The sequence below is a fragment of the Ranitomeya variabilis genome, chromosome 3 (assembly GCF_051348905.1).
Source record: "Ranitomeya variabilis isolate aRanVar5 chromosome 3, aRanVar5.hap1, whole genome shotgun sequence".
Lineage (NCBI taxonomy): Eukaryota > Metazoa > Chordata > Amphibia > Anura > Dendrobatidae > Ranitomeya > Ranitomeya variabilis.
This window is the reverse complement of record NC_135234.1, coordinates 437591533-437609561: the sequence shown is the minus strand read 5'-3', so window position 1 is coordinate 437609561 and position 18029 is coordinate 437591533. Positions and strand designations below refer to the sequence as shown.

Below are 18029 nucleotides of genomic sequence, written 5' to 3'. Positions count from 1 at the left end.
TAACGATCCGCCTCCTACCTGCCAGATTCTTCTGATTTATAGGCCCAATGCGACATCATCGTTAAGGCATTATGCATGCATGAACTGGGCTTATGAGTCAGAAGAGGTGCAGGAGGTTTGTAGGGCTGTAGTCCAGGATTACCTACTTGGTCGCTGGACAAATGGGCAACAAATCTTTATAATAATTTCTAATATTCATAGATGCAAATATTTCTCTTAATATCCAAAGCAATGATTTCTGGGCATGTCATATTCATGGTAACTTTCTCTGTCCATTTTCCTACTAGAGCTATAAAGCCTAGTATTGGCCAACTAATAGACCTCATGAAAATTTGGAAATCATTGTATACCAAGAGTCTTCGTTCCAGAATGTTCATAGTTTCTCTATTAAAATTTTCTTAGTCAAATGGCTGTCCTTAGGAAAGGTGAAGATCATCAGGTCAGTGGAGGTTCGACACCTGGCACCCTAGTCTATCAACTGATATTGTGAGCTGAACAGCACAGGTCTCTTTACATGTAGTGACTGCCTCTGAGAACTGCAGATCCGCTTCTTTTCTGTTCAGCAGCTGGTTGATAGAGGTGTTGGATGTCGGAGCCCCACTGATCAGATATTGTAAAGTCATGAAACCCCTTTAACTGGTTGTATAAGATTTATAGTAAACCACTTTAACTATGGAGAATATGGCAGCACAGTATTTAACGTTTATTTTTTATTAATCGGTAACTATAGTATAAATTTATTTTGGTACAGTAAAGAGTTAAGATTTTTATAGGAATCTTCATCTAGATTCTTAATATCTTTTTTCCATTAAAATGGATACAGCTATGTGTGATTGCATTTCCTATTGTTTACTGAGAGTCAGGCCACACAGCTATATCTGCTTATTAAATGGCCCATAGATTAGCATTAGCAATGACAGCATAACCAGTAAAGCAGAGTAATGAAGTCATAATTGCGCATATTCTTTAATTTCTTACACAACACCATTAAACCTTTTAACAAAGTAATTGAGTTTTAATGGAGTGAAATCCTGGCACTCTTAAAGCTTCATTTTTTAATTAGCTTGCTATTTCCCTTGGACTTATTTGGCTTAACATCCCTCCTGCTTTTGATGTACTCTAAATTCTGAAACCACTTAGGCATTCAATCCAATTTAATATTTCATAATTACAAAATCACCTTTTATTTTGGAATAAAGGAATTCATCAAGGGTATCATTTCTGTGCTAATTAATGTTGAACGCCCTTAAAGTTCTCCTTTCCACATACATTAAACCACAACTGATTTGACAGTGAGAACCGATTATTCTATCCGCATCAATGTCTGCTTTTGGCTTTGTACTTGTGCTGTGGTTTTGTGTCGTGCTGTTTATTGCCCCATGTTAAGGCTTTCTTCTATTTATTAACTATTTCTTGGTTTTCTTGTAGTTATTCCATTCATATCCTCCAGCTGTATCGGGCATTCCTCCCATGATCCCACCTACTGGACCTTTTGGATCACTTCAAGGGGCGTTTCAACCTAAGGTAAGAAAATGTTCTTTTCTATAATATTTGGATATTCTAAATGAATACTAATTATGTGTTTGTATTGGGCTTAAATGGTACATTCCCCAAATATTACTTCTGTTTATCAATTTTAGCAGTATTATTGTGAAACACAGTGCTTTGACCGATCGTTCAGCCGATAGTCATATCAGCCAACTCGTCCATAAACAGGAGTGCTCACTCGGCCAAGCGCTCCTGTATTCTCTATTAGAAAGCCCCTGGCTAACATGTTGACTGGCAGTTTATCTCCATGAGAATAATGAGATTGGCTGTACACAGGGCAATCAACATTTTCGCTAAACGTCAGTCCGCTGGCACCTCGATCCACATACACCATACACCATCGGCCGAACCCGTCGACATTAGCAGGTTCTGTCAACATTAGTGTATCGGGACCTTTAGACAAATTATTTCACTGTCTGCTCATTCCATTTTTCTGCTTTGTCATATGATTAGAATAACAAAATTGATACGTGCCTAGATCCATCATAACATGGTTGACTCCTGACAGACCCCCTTGACTTAAAATTTGTCTGTTGGCTTCTGTCACAGTGTCTTTGTTATTTCCAAAAAATAGGATATACTACTCCATTTTTTATGGCAAATTTGATGGAATAGACAATACAGTCTCTAATGGAAATGTGAACACAACCTAAAACACTGATCATTCTAGTATCATTGCTTCCATTCATAAAGGGGCCATAAAAGCTATGTCCCTCAGGAATTGCACTATTCTTATTGTCAAAACTAATGTCCTAAACTGGATAATGAGAGCCTAACATTATCAAAATATCCTAACCAAACTCACCAAACTAAACAAACAAAATATTACTATCTCTTTAGAATCTGAACCAAGTTATGCCATTTGAGGGGGTTATTTATAAAAAGTATCACTTTCAACAAATTAAATTGACACAACTGATGTAAGCCATGTAACTGGAATCAATGAAATGTCTGGAAATATGTTGTCCATAATCTTTTTAACAAACGCAATGTACAAATTTCACACAATCTCGTACTTGTTTTCAACATTTACACCAATACCTGTCAAAAATTTGGCAACAAATTTTAAGCTCGAGTTATAAAAGTTGGTCAGAATCATATTTAATTTTTCAACCATTTACTATACATAAAACATATTTCTGTTCTATGGAACAAAGGTTTTCCATATTGTGTGCGCCTTTGTTATACTCCTCCCTGGTGGCTTCTTCAATAATAGAGTAAGACAACATCTTTCCCTGAAATGGCTTTTTATTAGCAGTTGCCCATCCGTACACTAATTACTTTTTCCTTAATTGTTGAGTGCATTACAGCTCAAGTGGTTTCTTTTCTTTATGGTGCTATCATAAGACAGTTAAGTGGCTCTGGAAGTCTAATCTGCACTTGCAATCTAATACAGTTCTGACCCAAGGTCATTGTTACGGACTTAACCTGCTTATGTGATGTGATATTTGATGTCAGTGCGCACCCTTAATGGTTTGTGAAGGTAATAGCAGCCTGTTAAGCTCAGTGGTCAAAGTTCATCATCAATTATGCAGGGTATGGGAAGGTATTGTTTTCTTCTTTATCCTAAAGTGTAACTGTGAAAAGGAACCAGTGTACACATGTTTAATGATACATTAGCTGCCTGCATTGTATCTATACAGACGCCACTGACGAAACATTTTGTGTAGTGACTAGCGAGATTAAAGTTCCATTTTATAAAAGGAAAATGAATGACAGTTAACCGGAGGAACACGTAACTGAGCATGCAATCTAGACATAATTGGCGGTATAGGGCAGCTCAGAAGCAGAGCGGTTCAACTGATAACTTTGTGGTACCACCAAAGAATCCGTGTGTAATTTCATCCAGGTTAGAGATGGGAGCTTTTCTCATTATCACTGTCCCTTAGGGAATATTGTCTAAGACACTCAGCCTACTGACATTCGAAAGAAAGAATTGTACTGTGACACTGGCCTACAACCTGTAGAATGGTAATACTAACCTGCTTTTAAAGAAGGACAAGGTTTATGTTACAACTTAAAGGTTGACAAAAGGGTGAATACTGGAAAGATTCATGTTAATATAGCCCTTCGTTTCCACTACCGTAGTTGATGATGTTTAGCTTCACTTATCAAGGGAAGTCACAGGCCATTAGGCGTGAGCTGCCTGAAAATGAAAAAGAAACTGCCAGGCAAAGGGGCTTGTCAAAGACAAAGCTAAAGAGATAAAAAGTAGCACAGAGAAGAAAACTATTTTGTCATGTCCAATTAATTTCAACCGTTGTGTCTTTCTCAGACTTCCAATCCTATTGATGTTGCAGCCAGACCTGGAACTGTCCCTCACACACTGTTGCAGAAGGACCCAAGGGTAAGTGGGAGAAGAACGACTCCACGGTCCACAGTGTCACCATTATGTCAACATATTTCTAACCCTACTGGGAGTGATAAATGTCCTTGTCACGAAAAGCTAGTCAATCTTACACCTTATGCTTTCTTCAGACTATGATGTCCGTGCTTTGGGGATATTTCTTCATGCTGTATGAACTCTTGTGTTTTTTCTTGTCATTTTATATAGTATTTCTGTTATTAGCTGCCGGACAAACTCATATTACCGAACCTGTCATATTAGTCCAAGTACAGATCTCACTAGGGGATCCTACAGGCTGCTTGACATACCCAGATCTAATGTTACATCTCTGTTCAAAGGACAAATATCCCTCTAAATTTAGAGCTTATCAGGAAGGATTGGCATGGGCGATAAGTCCATACTGATGACAGGCATTGAGTTAGATGCACTAAGTAGATGAAAAGGATTACGGAAAGAGCACAGTAAATGTCTCTTGTGCCATTTACTATCAGATACAGTTGTTTTTTTTTTAGGTGAATGGCAAAGAAAACACCATGATACACCTTTCTGGGCTTCATCTGTTTATAGTCTATTCTTATATTAATAATTATTATAATTTACTATGCTTATAATAATTTACTCCATGCTGTTTATTTAAGACATGGAATTATAGAAATCCAGTATGGCATTCGTTGATGTTGGATTTTATATTACTGAAAAAAATGAATGCAAATGGTAGATGATTAGAACACATTACTGGTCCAAAAACTACATTATTTACCTAAATACGAATATTTTTTAAGATATTCAACTAACAGTGGGAATAAATGAGGCATTTAATTGTGGTTGGATTCTAGTATTTGGCAAGTTTGGTCACTTTGGACTTCATGTAACATTGTAGGTGGTGGAAAGCAAGAAAACTTTTCTACAGGCATGCTAAAAAATGCAGAATGATGTTCCTTTTGTAGATTTGTCATGGTCCTTCCCAACTGATCCAAAAGCATCTGTGCACAAGATTTTTCATTGTAGCGTTGTACATGTGGCTTGTCCTCTGTGGTAGTGGTTCAGCTTTCTGTGACACTATAGATCACAGAGAACTGTGAATGATGGACTCCTTGTGTAAAAAAGATGTTTATGATTATTTGAAATGTCAGTTATCCTTTCTCTACATTGGCGAGGACTCATCAAATTGAGCCATAAAAATCGATCTTATATACGGTAGTAAGATATTTTCAATGATTATTTCCAAAATAGTAAGTTATTCTCCATCCATAGCGCAGTTCTCAGCTATTTCTGCTATTTCTTGCAGTCCTATACACAATGCACCCAATTTATCAAATCTTTTATGCCAGAATTCAATCTTTCAAAAGTCACAAAATTTAGGTGCAACTAGGAGTTGCAACTTTTTCCGTTTTCAACCCAGTTTCTCCTAGTTCTTCCAAAATGAGCGTGATGGGGTGCTGTTTGGGATGTGAAGCCACAGCTTAATTCATGATCAGCCATGGTGTTCCGTACACCTTAAGTCTCACTACAGTTCCCGAATGTAATGAGATTTTTGGCCTTCCACATAAAGGTGCACGCCACTCAACAACCACTCCAGAGGAGGCGTGCACGTCTTCATGAATCAGGAGGGTTTGACTCCAGCATGAAACCTCACCAAGACCGGCGTGATTAACGCTGGTTTTGAGGAATTGGGCCCAATGTTTGGAGTGATTGTCGAGCAAACGTCCTTCGCGGCATTCAAGTAGGTGTTCCACAAAGCCCAGTTCACGAGTTCCAAAGCCCCTTTCTTGGGAACAATGAGAGTCCCAGTGGTTAGACTCCCAGTGATTAGTAAGGTAGTCTCTATTCTAGCAAATTATCTTAGAAATAACCCTTTAAACCACTGCATAATGGTATGAAATGTTAATATAACATTAGAAGACAATGACATTTCTGTTTATCATGTTTAACATGAAACTGCTAAAGACACTTTAGTTTCTAAAAATATAATCTTTGAGAAATTGGTATTGCCAGCAAATCTGCATTTCTTTTCTCGCAGGATAGATTGCAGTAAAATGTTGTGCTTTGTTTGTTTCCCTTTTGTCAGCTGTCAGAAACCCAAAAGTCAGGCCTGTCACTTACCATCAAATCATGCACCAAGATGTCACATCTTGTTAAGATTATTACACGTGAAGAAGGTTGATGTGAGAGGCTTGGAAGGCTATAATGAGATGCAATACATGCGTTGTTGTGTGCTAGTTTTAGAAACCATATGGAGATGTCCAATGGAAATGCATACATATTCTGTATTGCAGTATAAACAACGTGGGTAAATTCTGCGAGTGCCAAGAGTGGCATAACGTACTACAGTAACTGTACATCTGTCTCTGTATAACCAAGCTCAAGGTTTTCTTGATATTGTTTATACATATGTAGGCATAAAAAAAATGCTTTAGCACTGATGACCTATCCCTAGGATGGGTCATCAATGACTGAACGGTCGGGTTCAAAGACCCAGTACCCCCGCTGATCAACTGTTATCGGTGGCGGTTGTCGACCGATCAGACATTGATGACCTATCCTACGCATAGGTCGTTAATGGTAAAATGGTGGACAGCCTATCTAATCTGGGTGACCTGAGCCCTTCAATGAGGCTTTGAATTTTTTACTGCCGTCTTAAGCTGGATCTCCTCTATATCCTTAACATACTGTACTGCATGAAATTGACAAATGACTTAGATAAATATAAAGGTGTTCTACAGCTGGGACTTTTTGTCTGATGTGACCTGAATCATCACCAGTCACATAAAGCAACAGTTATACTACTAGAAAGCAGAAACCGGTTCTGGCATAATATACAAATGAAAACCACAATATACAGTACAACATATAAAAATGACACTATGGGAATCCATTGCAATTATATGGCCTCATTAAGTCATATTTTTGGTCAGGAAAACATACCAACGAATATTAATTTATGTGCCAGTGTGCACAGGTCTGGTCCGCCTTATGGACAAGACTAGTGCATGTAATAAAGCTCTTGTATCCATTCCCTATGGGGATCTATTGAATATGGCTGGACTGATATTAATATGGTCTCCTGGACACAGCCTGTCATGTCACTTCTGGGCAATATACTGTAATTTGTTCTGGATATGAGAAGACAGCAGTTATAGGGAATAAGCAGTTCCTTAATTTTAGAGTTGAGTGAACCTACACCTCAAACAATAAATAAAAGGGGTTTTCATCGCCTCTGAAATCCACATCTTCAGGTGAGAGGTACTACTGGACCAGCAGATATTGTGCACCAGTCCTATTATTTAGGTGGGGAATAATGCACTAAACCTGTTGGACATGCACAATACTTGACAATAAGTGGCTGACTTTATGTCAGTAGCACCACTCATCTCCTGTTGCAAAAGGGACAGATGCTGGATACCTTCTTTAGAATCGATTTTTTTTTCTTAATTTCACTGCGATTTTATAGATTTCTTTTTTGCTTCTATTTTCTTACATTTCACCACAATAAACATTTTCTTGTTTCAGCACGTTATGCTGTGTTGTATTCTTTTGACACAGCTTTTAAATTACAAGTTAATTAAAGTAATATTTTCCAATCCTTCAGCTCCGCACACCAAGATATATGCTTTGTGCCACATGTATTGGACTGATGCTGGCATTGTCTCCGCGCAGCTTTCTGTTCATTAGCCAGGGAGAACAGTCATAAACTGCTTTAGTTTATGATCAGTATCTACGTTAGCATAGATATCTTTATATGTGCAAGAAAAAAGTTTTAATCAGATTTGGAATAGGCATCAATTGCCTTTAAGGTAGCAGCCAATTCTTTCTTCAAAGCATTACAGCTTTCCCCGCGGTGATGGGGTGGAGAGGGGTTGTGCGTGAAATGCAGTATTTGTTGTTGTAACAATACAGTCCCGTATTCCCCGAGCTGCTGTATTATTGAGAGTGCTGATGAAATATTGATGTAATTGGTGGATTGGAGTCTCTTGATTTCCAAGTCGGGGTTGAACAAACAAGAACACATATTGAAAGCTTTAGGTATGCAGACAAGACAATAGCATGTGATATTTCCATTCATATTCTGTACACTACAAAAAGATTCTTGTTCTTCCTTTGGACAGAATGGGTACTAAATGTCCTCATCCTAGCCATGTTTGACTAATTTACCCCTGGCCTGCCTAGTCTCCCAGTATGTTTCAGTCACTGCACATACATTACAATGTATCTTTAATGATGGGGGTTATATCCGTGAGGAAAACGACTCTCACTGTTGCAAAAATTGTCCATGTTCACTGTTGCACTTGCATGTTACAACAAGGTGTCCATAGTGTTTAGTCGTTAAAGAGGTTGTCCACTCCTTTAGCATTGACAACACTATCCTCAGGATAGGTCATCAATGTCTCATTGGTCGAGGTCCGACACCAGGCACCCCCGTCGATCAGCTGGTGTCGATGGCCTCCATCTGGAAGCACTCCCTTGCGGAGCTAGCTGTCTTCTGGTAATGGCCGAGACTTGATACTGCACATCCCCCTCCTCAGTTTTTGCTGCGTTTTTTGTGCCAAAACCTGATGAAGTGGAATCAGATTTTTTTAATGCACTAAACTTTATCAGCATGCACAAGAGACAAATGTACCATTACAAAACCGCAGGAAACAAATGCAGCAAAAAGCGCAACAAAAACTAAGCGAAACCTGCTTTTTTGAAGCAAGTTTGTTACTGCCAAGAGAGTCCAGTTTTGCGTGCGGAAAAAATGGCATCAAAAATGCAATATGTGATCATAGCTTTAATCTACAATGTGCACATTTCAATAAGAACAAGGAAAACCATTGCATGAACATGTGTGCCCAATTTTTTGACCAATATTGTATATACATATATATATACAGCTCTGGGGGAATTCATGGGGGGGGAAGGCGAGGAAATAACAGTTAGATCAGCCTCACACTAGACGTATGGAAAATCAGTCCGAGTCTCCCTACCGAGAGTCGCACGAGTGTTCTCCATATGGTCATCCATGTGTAATGCGTTTGCAAAGCAATGATGCGATTTTCTCCCACCCATGTATCCAAATGGCATTCGTATGACATGCATATGGCTTTACATTTCTCACTGATTTTCCCCATTGAATTAAATTGCTCAGTGTTCTGAAATGAGGAAAATGTGCGTGTATTTGTTGCAAGTTAGACGGATGGTCCATGTGGCATCCGAGTTATTCTCGCACCCATAGGCTTGCATTGGCGAGTCTCAGACGATATACAAGTACAATCGCAGCATGCTGCCATTTTACACGCATGTCGAATACAGTGATGTGATCTGCCCCATAGATTAACACTGGTCCGAGTGCTAGGTTTTCCCGCATAGCACTCGCCCGTATTCTACGGTAATGTGACGCCAGCTTTACTCTTTTTATACGGCATAATATTTCCAAAAGAAAATATGTGAGAAATAAAGTGACACTCTAATGAGTGCTGTCCTCTCAATATGAAATAAATGTTGTAATGAGAAAACCTTTTGGCAATGCATTTGTGTTAAGGACCTATACACATACAAGTCAGATAACTCGCCGCCATCGGCCCATAGTCTAATGTGAATGGGGGCCTCCAAACATCACTGATTGAGAGAAGGATCTGGTTTGCTGGATTTCCATTGGCCAAAGCTTTTGTTCTCTGGCAGCTGCTTTCTTGTAGAGAACACAGTAAGGCTTGGATAAACCATGGGGTTACTAGGAGAGTTAGCAGTCGGCCTTTACTTCGGTAAATTGAAGTATTGCATAGAACACCCCTTTTGCACCTGGCCGATCCGTGTGCCGGGACTGCGTGGTGATGACTGATAATACATGGCTGGGGGGAATTCATATGGTGATCTGTGAGGTGCCTTATGTTGGCAACACAATCAGATGAATATCTGCAGAGCTCAGTTTGTCATTAAACATAACATTTTAATAGGATGACAAACACATTAAAAGCATCATCAAAACTTATCACCTGGGTAAAATCTGCCAGTTTTTCTCTTATTTTATTACTGATGCGCCCCTGAGTCTTTACCAAAGGGTGGTGCTTACATAATAATTGCCCAAAGCAGCTTAAGTATACGCCCCCAAAGAATCCAGTGATAAAGACCGTAAGAAATTTAGCATTAAATAAAAGGCCCTTATGTACTGAACTGTATGGCAGATAAAAAAAATGAATACTTAGGGAAGCAGGGGGACTAAAATAAGGACAAAAACTGGCCACTTTTGTCCTGGTGACAGGTTCTTTTAAAGTTATTATAGTGGTTAAAGAAACCGTTCAATGGCAAATTCAGCTCCGCTACATTGGTAGTCTCATCTGATATAGGCCAAAGACCGATTCTTCATGCAAACCATGGAAAACAATTATGTTTTTCAGAACCACTTGCATCTAAACATAAAGCCTGAACACATTCATTCATTAATTTATATACCATTGTCTTACATTTTTTTGTTCAAAATGATTATTTTTTTCCCATTTAATTTCCATATAAAGCTTTGTGTTTCATAAAAGAAAGGTTGGCCTTGTCTATTACATTGAACAGCAAAAGCCCAATAAGAAAGCATTTTACTGTATCAAAACAGCAGCTGTCAAATGTTGGCAACTCGGCATTTTGTACTCGTCAATGCCAAAACATCCCACATTGTATTTTAGAAAAAAAGACGTGTTGTGGAAAGCAAGCAAAGTGGCCTTGGCTGTCATACAAATGCAGACTAGAATGGAGGACAATGGGAAATAATGATGGGTGCTTTAAAAGTATATTGTACATAATACTGTGTGTGTGTAGTGTATACTGGCATATGTACAGTATACTGTTGGAAGCTGTCGAAGTTGCAAAATGGTTGTGATGAGGTGCAAATTGGCTAATTATTTTCTAAAAGGTCTTAATTTGAATCTAAAATGTCGACATTGTGTTTATAAATTTGATTGTCTGAGTGACAGGCATGTAACTGGGTTGTCATTTTCTCTTCACAGTTGACTGATCCTTTCCGGCCTATGCTGAGGGTAAGAGTCTATTTAAACATTTCGTGGCATATTTAGCAAACATAATACAGTAGATTAATTGATTTATCATGTAGATTGTATAACAGCGCAGAAGCATTCACTAACAATATATTTCCTGATCATCTATTACAGGGAAATTATATTAATTTTTACATTTTTCTCTAATATTAAAAAGTGTAATTGACAAATATTTTTTTACTGTAGAATATATTGTAGCAGCGCAAAGTTTGTCAGATAGAAGAATTACAATTGGCATAATAGATGGTCAAATTTAGATGAGCAAATCTTCAACAAAATTTGCCTTGCCATTGTTTAGTCATTGAGTAGATTTGATGTTATAGAGCGATATTTGCCACAGCTGAGACAGCAAATTAAAGAATACAAGTCAATATTGCAATATTTGCACCTCCATAAATACAGATTTGTAATGGAAAATGTGCCTGATACAATGCTGTCAAGTTGAATTGGCAAAGATTCAGTCATATCCAGTGATTTATTATCCATAGGTTTTTTTTATAGGTAAATCTACTAGGTTACATTAAAGAGTTTATCCAAGACTATTTTATTTTTTCCTTATGGGCATCAGGTGTTTTATTACCTGCCTGTTCTGGTAAAACAAGACCATAAAGGGCCACATCCATATACAAGTGCCACAAAGCCTACTCCCCATGTGGTCGTCTTATAGATACACCTAGTGGATACTCCCACCTAATACGTATCAACACGAGAAAAATAGGAGTAATAAGTCCTTATGTATGAAAAAGTACAAATGTATTAATCAAAACACGTATAGTATTACAGACTAGGATCAGGTAGTGATGGCTACCAATGTCCAGATATTCCAATGTTATACTATGCGACCAATAAAGTGCTTAGTGCATAAATATATATACTGGGGGGATAAATGTTAAAGGCGAATGTACTCCAAAGATCATTGTAAGTGCGCGCAAAATCAATGGAGCCTATACTACCCCCACATCAGCATTGCTTACCCATAGTATAACGGGGTCCGGACACGTGCCACGCCAGCACCGACGCACGTTTCGCCTTTCTTTTTCAAGCTGCACGCACTTACAATGATCTTTGGAGTACATTGGCCTTTTAACATTAATCCCAGTATATATATTTATGCACTAAGCACTTTAGTGGTCGCATAGTATATTATTGGAATGTCTGGACATTGATAGCCATCACTACCTGATCCTAGTCTGTAATGCTATATGTGTTTTGATTAATAAATTTGTACTTTTTCATACATATGGACTTACTACTCCTATTTTTCTCGTGTTACCTGCCTGTTCTGCCTGGTAACAACCTCTGCCGACTCATTCTGGCGATTTTGTGTCTTCCGGTGATGTCACGTCGACAAAGCAGCTGCTAATCTTCCACTCTGCTCAGTTGAAGTGGAGTTACTGCCGATGTCATTGTGATTGATACCTGGGTCCCCGATGCCTAACTGCATTGAGCGGACTGTCAGGAAGCATGACGTTAGCAATTATGTCCCAACAACAGAGATATCTGGAAGGGGAAAAGCTGCTCTGTTGACACGAAGCAGCAGAATCCCTGGCAAGAGCGGTCCATGCCCTCCATACATTATATGGTTGGCCTATCTGCCGAATTTGGCAGGATTGGCTACATGTAATCTAATATGTATGGAGGCTTTTGGCTTACATGTGATGAGCTCTGGAAAAAATAACATAAAATGTTTTTATTGTACAGAGGGATCCTTATGGTCTGCCCATTTCACAAGAAAAAGTCATATGGAAAATCACAGTAGCTTGAGTAATGTAAAGTGCTGCATCAGCCATTCAGAAATAGTCCCCTGGCCATTTATTAGTAGCCAGCACAGCTGGTACCATATATCTCATTTATTGTAGTTGTACTGTGTAATGTTTCAAATATGAATTGTTTTATTTCACCTAGAAACCTGGAAAATGGTGTGCTATGCATGTTCATATCGCCTGGCAAATATACCATCATCAACAAAAAGTCAAAGTAAGTGTTGGATTAAAATTCATTGCCTGCAGCTTACCTGGTTGTATATAAATCATGATTATTATGTATAAAATACCTGTAACAGAAAGAGAAATATACTTAATAAGACTCCATGGTGCTTACAGAATTTTTTCAAGATGGTATGTACAGTGCTCATGATCTTTAGGGCATGTGTAACATGAAAAGAAGTCCATCTTTAACAAAATTACTTAAATTTTTTCTTCCATTCTTCCAAAAGCCATAAGTTTTTTATTTTACTGTTGAAAAAAAAATGCAATTTTGCCATCATTTTAGGGCATTCATTGTATATCAGAAGTTCTCCAGATCAGTACGATTACAGAGATACCAAAATTGCTTAGATTTTTGCTGGTGGAAAATCTTGAGAGGTTTGTAAAAAAAAAATAAAAAATAACATTTCTGTTTGTGTCACCATTTTCCGAGATCCATAACTAGTGTTGAGCATTCCGATACCGCAAGTATCGGGTATCGGCCGATATTTGCTGTATCGGAATTCCGATACCGAGATCCGATATTTTTGTGGTATCGGGTATCGGTATCGAAACAACATTAATGTGTAAAATAAAGAATTAAAATAAAAAATATTGCTATACTCACCTCTCCGACGCAGCCTGGACCTCACCGAGGGAACCGGCAGCGTTGTTTGCTTAAAATTTGCGCGTTTACTTCCTTACGTGAAGTCCCGGCTTGTGATTGGTCGCGTGCCGCCCATGTGGCCGCGACGCGACCAATCACAGCAAGCCGTGACGTAATTTTAGGTCCTTCAGGATTTTAAAATTACGTTCCGGCTTTGTGATTGGTCGCGTCGCGGTCACATGGGCGACGCGACCAATCACAAGCCGTGACGTCACGGGAGGCTGGACACGCGCGCATTTTAAAATGCGCGCGTGTCCTGCCTCCCGTGACGTCCCGGCTTGTGATTGGTCGCGTCGCCCATGTGGCCGCGACACGACCAATCACAGCAAGCCGTGACGTAATTTTAGGTCCTTCAGAATTTTAAAATTACGTTCTGGCTTGTGATTGGTCGCGTCGCGGTCACATGGGCGACGCGACCAATCCCAAGCCGTGACGTCACGGGAGGCAGGACAAGCGCGCATTTTAAAATAAGCGCGTGTCCAGCCTCCCGTGACGTCACGGCTTGTGATTGGTCGCGTCGCCCATGTGACCGCGACGCGACCAATCACAAGCCAGAACGTAATTTTAAAATCCTGAAGGACCTAAAATTACGTCACGGCTTGCTGTGATTGGTCGCGTCGCGGCCACATGGGCGGCACGCGACCAATCACAAGCCGGGACTTCACGTAAGGAAGTAAACGCGCGAATTTTAAGCAAACAACGCTGCCGGTTCCCTCGGTGAGGTCCAGGCTGCGTCGGAGAGGTGAGTATAGCAATATTTTTTATTTTAATTCTTTCTTTTACACATTAATATGGATCCCAGGGCCTGAAGGAGAGTTTCCTCTCCTTCAGACCCTGGGAACCATCAGGAATACCGTCCGATACATGAGTCCCATTGACTTGTATTGGTATCGGGTATCGGTATCGGATTGGATCCGATACTTTGCCGGTATCGGCCGATACTTTCCGATACCGATACTTTCAAGTATCGGACGGTATCGCTCAACACTATCCATAACGTTATTTTTTTGTCAGTTGAGTTATGTGAGGGCTTGGTTTTTGCGTGGTGAGGTGATAGGTTTTTTATACCAATTTAGGATACATATGACATTTTGACCTTTTTTATTGAATTTCTTATAGAGAGGTGTGGCGACCGAAAATACACAGTTCTATGGGTTTTGATTTTTTTTTTCGTTCTGGCATCAGTTGTGCGGGTTCTTTAATTTTATATTTTGATAGACTGCACTTTTTTGGAAAATAGGTATGTTTATTTTTTATTTTTTAATGGTCTTATTTTTCACAGTTTCATACTTTTCAAGGTTGAAGGTAGACATAAGTCTATCGAGTTCAACTTTCAAGGTTGACGGTAGACATAACTCTTTCGGGTTCAGCCTAAGGAGCCTACATTTTATTTTTATTTTATATGTTTAACAACTTTCTTTTAAATATTTTAGTCACCTGCTTACGCGCCATTTTGTTTTACGGACCGAGTGGTTCGCAAAAAAAAACACGGAGACATGTCTATTAGAAACAGATCAAACCTATACAAGTCTATGAGTTTATGAAAATCACAGACAGGACACGGATAGCATCCATGACAACCCATGTGCTGTCCATTTTTAACATTGTAATGTGTAGGAAAAGCTTTGCAATTTTTTGTTTTTACTATTATTATTTATTAATATAGCACCATTGATTCCATGGTGCTGTACATGAGAAGGGGTTACATGCAAATTACAGATATCACTTAAAGTAAGCAAACTAACAATGACAGACTGATACAGAGGGGAGTGGAACCTGCCCTTGCTGGCTTACATTCTACAGGTTGTTGGGGAAGGAGACAGTAGGTTGGGGGGTTTCAGCAGCTCTGGTGTTGGTGAGGCGGTAGCTCTGGTAGTGGTGAGGAGGCAGCGGGGTCATTGCACCCTATAAGCTGTCTTGAAGAGGTGGATTTTCAGATTCCGTCTGAAGGTTCCGAATGGGGTTGATAGTTGGACGTGTTGGGACAAAGAATTCCAGAGGATGGTAGATTTCAGAGAAGTCTTGGAGGTGATTAAGTGAGAAGCGAATAAGTGTCGAGGAGAGAAGGAGGTCTTGGGAGGGCCGGAGGTTATGTGAGGGAAGATATCGGGAGATTAGTTCAGAGATATATGGAGGAGACAGGTTATGTATGGCTTTGTAGGTCAGTATTAGTAATTTGAACTGCATATGCTGAGGGAATAGGAGCCAGTGAAGGGATTTGCAGAGGGGAGAAGCGGAGGAGTAGCGAGAAGAGAAATGAATTAGTTGGGCAGCAGAGTTAAGGATGGACTGGAGAGGTGCAAGAGTGTTAACAGAAAGACCACAGAAAAGGATGTTGCCGTAGTCGAGGCAGGAGATGATGAGGGCATGCACAAGCATTTTAGTAGATTGAGAATTGAGGAAAGGATGGATTCTGGAAATATTTTTGAGCTGGATGTGCAGTTTGAAGGACAGGGCAGAGTCAAGGGTTACTTCGAAGCAGCGGACTTCTGGTACTGGGGAAAGCGTGATGTCATTTATTGTGATAGATAGATCAGGTAAGGAAGATCTGTGAGATGGAGGAAAGATTCAGATTTATCCACATTGAGTTTGAGGAAGTGAGAGGAGGAGAAGAAAGAGAATATGGCTGATAGACACTCCGGCATTCTGGACAGCAGAGAGGTGATGTCTGGGCCAGAAAGGTAGATCTGAGTGTCATCAGCACAAAGGTGGTACTGCAATCCATGGGACTTTAAGAGTTGTCCCAGGTCAAGCGTATAGATTGAGAAGAGTAGGGGTCATAGAACAGAGCCTTGGGGGACTCCAATAGAGAGAGGGTGGGATGAGGAGGTAATGTGGGAGTGGGAGACGCTGAATGTGCAGTTGGATAGGTATGAGGAGATCCAGGATAGGGCAAGGTCTTTGATGCCAAAGGAAGAGAGGATCTGTAGTAGGAGGCATTGGTCAACTGTCGAAAGCAGAGGACAGTTCTAGAAGGAAGAGTATAGAGTATTGTCCATTAGCTTCTTTGGCTGTAAGTAGGTCGTTAGTAATTTTTGTTAGGGCAGTCTCAGTGGAATGATGGGGATGGAAACCAGATTGTAGATTGTCAAAGAGTAACTTAGATGAAAGGTGGGAGGAAAGTTCAGCGTGGAAGTGCTTCTCCAGGAGTTTTGAAGCGAATGGGAGCAGCGATATTGGGCGATAGCGGGACATAGAGGTTGGGTCGAGGGTTGGCTTTCTAAGGATAGGCGTGATTGTGGCATGTTTGAAAGCTGAAGGGAAGGTACCAGAAGTTAGTGATAGATTAAAGAGATGGGTTAGGAATGTGATAAGTGTGGAGGTGAGGTTGGGGAGGAGGTGGGATGGGATGAGCTCTAGTGCATAAGTGGTGAGGTGTGATTTGGAGAGGAGACAATTAAGCTCCCTTTCAGTGATGTTGGAGAGTGAGGTTATGGGGGAAGGGCATTGGTCTGGTATTCAAAGGGGTTGTGGTGGTTGAACAATAAAGACTTGCCTTGTTTGGTCGATCTTATGTTTGAAGTGTGTGGCAAAGTCCTCAGCAAAGATGAGCGAGGTTGGAGGGGGCAGTGGTGGGCAGAGGAGAGAGTTAAATGTTTTGAATAATTGTTTGAAGTTGTAGGATAGGGAAGATATGAGGGTTGTGAAGTAGGCCTGTTTAGCAGAGGTGAGGGCAGATTTGAAAGAAAGTGTTGCTTGTTGCTTGAGTGCAGTGAAACGCCACTCTACCACCGTGGACACTTGCCGGAGCTTTTTGGTGATGTTATTGATCCAGGGTTGTCTATTGATACGTCGCATGAACATCTGCCATGAACAAGAGGGGCAACCGTGTCAATAGCTGATGAGAGAGTGGCATTGTAGAAAGTAGTGGCACTGTATGTGTCATGGAGTGAGGATATGGATGCCAGGGGTAGAATAGAGTCAGAGGGCATGTGGGTGTCTAGGTGTGCGAGGTTTCTGCGGAGGTGGGCATGTTGCTGGACATGGGTGACAGGTGAGGAGGACAGGGATGAGAAAGTGAGTAGATGGTGGTCAGATAAAGGGAGAGGGAGGTTGTGATGTTAGATAGAGAGCAGAGACGGGTGAAGATCAGGTTTAATGTATGTCCATCTGTGTGGATAGCTGAGGAGGACCACTGACTAAAACCAAAAGATGAAGTAAGGGACAGGAGTTTGGAGGCTGTTGACTGAAGGGTATCAGTAGGGATGTTGAAGTCACCCATGATGATAGTGAGAATGTCAATGGAAAGAAAGTGAAGAAGCCAGGTAGAGAATTGGTCAATAAAGGCAGTGGCCGGGCCCAGAGGTCGGTGTATGACAGCCACTTGAAGGTTGGAGGGAGAGTAGATGCGGACAGAGTTGACTTTAAAAAAGGGGTGGATAAGGGAGGGTAGAGGTGGGATTGGGTTAAAGGTGCAATTAGTAGAAAGGAGAAGACCCACTCCTCCACCATGTCTGCTGCCGGGGCAAGAAGTTTTTTTTAAGTAT

General features: G+C 40.3%; 1 protein-coding gene across 6 annotated transcripts in view; it reads left to right on the top strand.

Moving 5' to 3' along the window:
• The window catches only part of AUTS2 (activator of transcription and developmental regulator AUTS2), a 1864151-nt gene that overhangs the window by 1825024 nt on the left and 21098 nt on the right, over positions 1-18029 (top strand). For all 6 annotated transcript variants that reach the window (XM_077296436.1, XM_077296434.1, XM_077296433.1 and 3 more), the window contains 4 exons: positions 1429-1524; positions 3824-3895; positions 10864-10893; positions 12817-12888. In XM_077296436.1, coding sequence (XP_077152551.1) covers positions 1429-1524; positions 3824-3895; positions 10864-10893; positions 12817-12888 — 270 coding nt within the window. The remainder of the gene's footprint in view (positions 1-1428; positions 1525-3823; positions 3896-10863; positions 10894-12816; positions 12889-18029) is intronic.